This window comes from Hemibagrus wyckioides, linkage group LG12 (assembly GCF_019097595.1).
Source record: "Hemibagrus wyckioides isolate EC202008001 linkage group LG12, SWU_Hwy_1.0, whole genome shotgun sequence".
Classification (NCBI taxonomy): domain Eukaryota; kingdom Metazoa; phylum Chordata; class Actinopteri; order Siluriformes; family Bagridae; genus Hemibagrus; species Hemibagrus wyckioides.
Genome location: NC_080721.1, coordinates 5,557,470 through 5,563,549, shown reverse-complemented (window position 1 = coordinate 5,563,549; position 6,080 = coordinate 5,557,470). Strand labels below are relative to the sequence as shown.

Sequence of the window (6,080 nt, the reverse complement as noted above, 5' to 3'; positions counted from 1 at the left end):
TGAACTAATGCATTACACAGTGAAAGCCTGGATTGTTATTGTACAGCTCAGCATACAATGAAATTAAGAGTGCTGCTCTTAACAGATACGGATCAAGAATACGACAAAAAAACCCCACCCTAAATTTACACTGACTGCAAATGGTTTGGAGTAGAAATACTCCCCTGAGATACACTGCACAGTCCTGGCTTATTTTCTGAGTGAAACAGACGTGACTACGGTTAACAGACAGAACTGGAATAAAGTGACTGCGGTAATAAAGTGACAATAAAAAGCAGACGATAATACAGTGACCAAGACGCTGACGATGCTGCACATTTATTCCTCGCCAGTGATGTTTGAGTTTTGAAAAACGTCTGTCTGATAAAGTGATCATACTGCACATCTGATATTCCGCATTAATGTGCGAGTGAGTTTATTGTCTTGATAGCAGTCTGTCCTGTAGTTGTTTATTTATTTTGCCTATTTCGGTATGTGCTTTGCTCACTTTGTTTTTCTCATTTTGTTGGTGCAGTTCATCTAACATACTTTCTGAGGACCGCAAGGAAACCTGAGACACCACTGAGACACGGATGTGAGCAGTAGTGTAAGCCTGTAATAACGCTCATCTTCTCTAATGGGAGAGATCTCTATATCAGAGACACTCAAAGACAAACCAGGATCCCTTTCAGTATAGTGAAGGGAGGACACCCACTGATTTTCCACTGTGTCACTGCTGTAATGTCCTTGCGAACCGTTTCCATGGCAATAATGTTTTTTTTTCCCACGTCCTTTCTGTCGCGTGTCGTTGTAAGTGACGAAATATGGTTCGGTCTGGCTTAGAAGGTCCAGGTGGAGAGGACATAAGAGAGAAATATAAAAATGCCAAAATGTACAGCACCATGGACTGGACCTTTTGTGGTCAGAGTCTGTCTTACTCTCTTTGTCTCTTCCTCTCCCTCTCTGTCTGTCTGTCTGTCTCTCTCTCTCTCTCTCTCTCTCTCACTCTTTCACACACTCTCTCTCTCTCTCTCTCTCTCTTTGTTGACTTTTCCAGTCTTTCCATCTAGCTAACTGCTTGTTTTTTTCGCTGGATCTGAAAGCAGAAAACTCATTCATTTGATGGCGCACAACAGACAGACATGCTCTTTAAAGCATTTTGCTTTGACACACAATTGCCAAATGAAAGGTTTCTGTTCTCGCTGTGTGTCTGTTGAATCATCTTTCCGCTTGGCTCAGGGATACGCTCTTTCATCAGTGTGCTTTCTACACACTTTCATATAACTGTATCTTCTTCACAATGCCTATTCCCAGCACATTTCAGTTTACTATCCATGCTAATATCCATGCAATGGCCATGGTGTATTACAATAAGGTTTGTTATTAATAAACTGGTCTGGAGTTTAATCCCAGGAGACTTGGGCACAAGGTGGGTTCTGGGGGACACCCTGGATTGAGTGCCGACCTATCACAGGGCACAATCTCACACACACTCACACACCCCTATTCACACACTATGACCAATTTAGAGAGGCCTAAGTCATCTTACAGTGCCTGTCTTTGGACTTGGGAAAGAAATTGGAGTACCCAGGAAAACCCCTGAAGCACTGGGAGAACATGAAACCTCTGGCACACAGGGAGACCAGAGGCAGGAATTAAACCCTTAAACCTGGAGTTTGTGGCAAATGTGCTGAGCACTAAGCCTCTGTGTCCCCTTTCTAATAATAAACACTATATTGCTAAAAGTTTTGGGACACCCCTCCAAATCATTGAATTCAGGTGTTGTTTTTTAGGTGATGGACTCGGCCCTTAAAAGGTACTCTTAATGCTTCAGCTTCATACCAAGACAGTTTGGGGATGACCCCTTCCTGTTCCAACACCAGTGCACAAAGCACGGTCCATAAAGACATGGATGAGTGAGTTTGGTGTGGAAGAACTTGACTGGCCTGCACAGAGTCCTGACGTCAACCTCATAGAACACCTTTGGGATGAATTAGGGCGGAGACTGAGAGCCAGACATTCTTGTCTAACATCAGTGCCTGACCTCACAAATGCGCTTCTAGAGGAATGGTCAAAAATTCCCATAAACACACTCCTAAATCTTGTGGAAAACCTTCCCAGAAGAGTTGAAGCTGTTATAGCTGCAAAGGGCGGGACAACTCCATATTACATTCATGTGCATGTAAAGGCAGACGTCCCAAAACTTTTGGCAATACAGCGTATTACCAGAAAACGATTTTCAGTATGGTTGAAATATGGCTGAAGTTCATTTCTACACTTGGTAACAGCTTTAACAGATTCAGATAACAGACATCAGTCAATATTTTCTTGATATCTTTTGTCTTAAGTGATTTGATTTGTTCCAACCACTTTCCCCTCATTCCATTCCCCCTCAGTCTAATCTTATCCACAAAGGGCCGGTGTAGGTGCAGGCTTTCATTGCAACTAAGCATTTAAATGTATTCCAACACCCATGGTCTAATTAACTGTTAGTTCCAAAATAATTTAAATTAAATTATATAAATCCCAAACCTAGAACCAGCCTGTCTAGTAAGCGATAATCTGGTCATCATAAATACTACAAACTCTTACCATGAATTCAAACTAATAATAGCATCAGATGCATGCAAGACTATACATGACCATGCACTAATATGGACAGATCAACTACTGTATTTTTAAAGTGCAATATTAAAAAGGTAGAAATAAAAAAAGAAGTGTTGTCGCTCACCAGTTACCTTGAGACTGTGCCTATGGGCAGCGTCCAACACGGAAGGCACCAGATCCTCAGTAGGTTCTCCGTGTTCATCTGCCACACCAGGCGGGTACCAAGAGAGAACGACAACACCTAGCAAAATGAAGATGAATAGTTCTGTCATAATCTGTGCTGTTTATTTAATTTCCATATATTATCATTATTACCATATATAAAGTGCGTTTGACTTTAAAATTAAACTTTTCTGCATATAGAATTTCACAGCTCTGCTTTTACACCCAGTACAGTGTTTGGTGATTTGGTAGCTTGTTTATGTATTGCACCTTCAATGCTAAAGTCATCATTACTGTTAACAAATTATGTACCATATAAAAGACTAGTAAGAAACATCACGGGCTGAAATTCTTTTATTCATGTGAAGTAAAGGCTTTATACTTGTCATTTGAATACTGGATGTAATGTGGGAATACACTGTGGGCAAAGACAGTGGGGACAGATTTAGCATAGACAATCCAACACACTGCTATTGGGAGGAAACCAGAAGTAACCCACACAGAAAGGGTGAGAACATACAGAGAAACTGACAGTAAACGGAGCTCAGGATCGAACCTGAGACCCTGCAGATGTGAGGTGGCACCAACATGCCACACATTATTGAAAAACAAAAGAAGAAATGACCTGCTTACCTGCAGCAGCTGCTTCGATTTGTGCCATGTGTGCCTCCAGTACATTGGGATCCCTCGAGCTGTAGGGTCCGAGCTCAGGGTAGAAACTGGATGCGATGTCCTCTGGTGGATTGTGCCTTCCTTTGGGGTGACTGGCAGCTATTTTGGGGTCCCAGTGAGGAACGAGGACGTGGTCCCAATGGATGTAACCATGGTCCACAGGCGGTGCACCGTACCACAGATAATAGAAGATGTGAACGTCGTAGAAAATGCTGTGCTCATGGCCAGCTTTGGACAAGACGACCTTGGTGTCGCTTACGTCCACATGGTTTGGAGCTGGTCGCCGGTCCAGCAGTTTCCCACCTACGAAGGGTGCGAGCTCCATCCCGGGCGCAAGATCTGAGAATCCATCAGTGGGCTTGAGGGTTCGTAAACCCATCATGGTGCCGAAGATGAAGAGAGCGAAGAGGAAGAGGGCCACGCAGAACTTCCTGCGCAAGCGAGTCATTGCTGCTGTCTATGGTGCTGAAAGGCGCAGGCGTTTTAATAATAATAATAATAATAATAATAATAATAATAATAATAATAATAATAATAAAAGCGTGTTTCGATCAGATACAAAAAACAAAAAACATGTAAACAGGGTACGAATGGTTTCGCACCCTATGTAGATCAAGTGTCTGGATCCATGGACACGTTTGCTGCGTAAATGCGCTTCATGAAATCTATGGGAAAAGAAAGTGCAAGTGATTTTTTTTTTTGCTTTTTATCTCATTTCAGTTAAATCCATCTCATTTCTGTTAATCCATCTTATTTCAGAACGCCAGCTCGGCTTTTTCAACCTCCATAAGAAGAAAGGCAGGATTTTCCTCACTCCCCGCGGACTGCTCTTTATTTCCATCCCACGACTGATGCTTCCTTTGATGCTCCATCTTTTACTTCCTTCATCCGATTAAAAGCTGCTACAAATGATTCTTCTTGTCTTTCTTCCTTCCCCAGTCCTGGCCTTTAATCTGTTTTGGATGCCAAAATTATGGAATCGATCAGCTCCATAAAGACTTCCGGTCCACTGGTCGATGAAGAGGATAGCAGGATTTTCTGCATTTTTTTTTCTATGGACCACAAGCTGAATCCCAAATGACTTCATTTTTACTATGCAAGTGCCCTTTTATAGGGTACTAAATAAAGGATGTGACGCTCCATGTAGTGCACTTTATGTCCAATAGGAGGCCATTTGGGATCCCGCCATATTCTTGTTGCTGAAAAAGACTCGCCGCGTCACTGCTACCTGATTGGATGATTCTGCTCTCGAGGGGGGCGGGGTTTAGGAGGAATCTGAAGAAAAATAAATAAACACGATCAAATTGTCGTTTCTTGTTATTCTTCAGCAACTTATGCCATTAATATATCACTATATAGAGAATTATAGAATGATATAATACATAAAGAATAACTATTAAAACATTTCTTTCTTTTTTTAACCCTTACCCTCACTGGTAATGGCATGTAAGAATATCAGTTAAAACTCTGAAGCTTTATACTGGTTTCATGTTTTCTTGATAAGCAAAGATATCAAGCTAACGACTTGAATTATTAAAATAAAAATGACAAACATGAATTGCAAGAAATAAACAATGGCATTTTGTTGTCTCTGTTTGTCACATATACATTACAGCACAGTGAAATTCTTTCTTCACATATCCCATCCTTAGGGGTTGCGGTCAGAGCCATGATACAGCGCCCCTGTAGCAGAGAGGGTTAAGGGCCTTGCTCAAGGGCCCCAACAGTGGCAGCTTGAACCCTGTTCTTCCGGTCGACAACCCAGAGCATTAACCACTTGAGCTACCAATACCAATGAGTTCAGAATATACCAATTTAATCTTTCTTCGCATTTCTTCCAACATGTCTCTCATTAGACATGTAGATATGTGTGATTAAACATTTTTCAAATGAATTTCCTGATCCTGGTCTCCTACATCATATCAGTGGCCTGGATATTAGTTTTGATGTGATGTGCTTGAGAAAGTTGATAAGCAGTTGATATGACACTGATTTGAAGTAAATCCAATCCAGAATGTGTTTTAGATAGCAGTTAGGATGTAAGAGATGTGATTTAAATGTGTTTTTTAAAAAAAAATGACATGACATTATTATGTCATGCTTCATATTATCGGATCTGTGTTTAAGCATCTGAGAGCAGTTTATTCATTAAGTGTAATTTTTAACTTTACAAAGCATTTCACGTGTATGAAAGAATATTCATGTCCAATTCAGTCTGTCTATGCTCACACCTGAAATAGTGGTTCACCATGTCCTCCACAATGAGCCACAATAAGCTTTAAAACTTTGAAAAAGAAAAGAAATCCAACCAAAGAAAGAATTTGCTTTCAAACATTAGCAATACAAATACCTCTCTTAACTGCGGTGTTAAAGGAATATTCAGTCATGTGAAGAGCTTCGGAGGTTGCTGGGTTTCTGAGTCATCAGATATTTCACCAGTTATTTAATAGGAACAGAATACACTGATTTATGATGTGTGATATTTTGTGTGCTCGACATCTCATACACTGATGGTCGTATCATACTCTCAGGTTTACAGCTTGAATAAGCATGTCTGATGTCCTTGATATCTTTTCTCCCAGTGCCATTTAATAAATATTCAGTCATTAGATAAATCTCGCTAACATGTTTAAGGACGTGTTATACCTAAGCACTAGAAT

At 40.8% G+C, this 6,080-nt stretch overlaps 1 protein-coding gene across 1 annotated transcript in view; it reads right to left on the bottom strand.

Moving 5' to 3' along the window:
* maneal (mannosidase endo-alpha like) overlaps positions 1-4,498 on the bottom strand; it is a 9,941-nt gene extending 5,443 nt beyond the window's left edge. Inside the window, exons 1-2 of the mRNA XM_058404599.1 lie at positions 3,382-4,498; positions 2,718-2,827 (exon numbers count right to left, since the gene is read on the bottom strand). Coding sequence (XP_058260582.1) covers positions 2,718-2,827; positions 3,382-3,868 — 597 coding nt within the window. The 5' untranslated portion in view covers positions 3,869-4,498. The remainder of the gene's footprint in view (positions 1-2,717; positions 2,828-3,381) is intronic.
* Between the last annotated feature and the right edge of the window lie 1,582 nt (positions 4,499-6,080).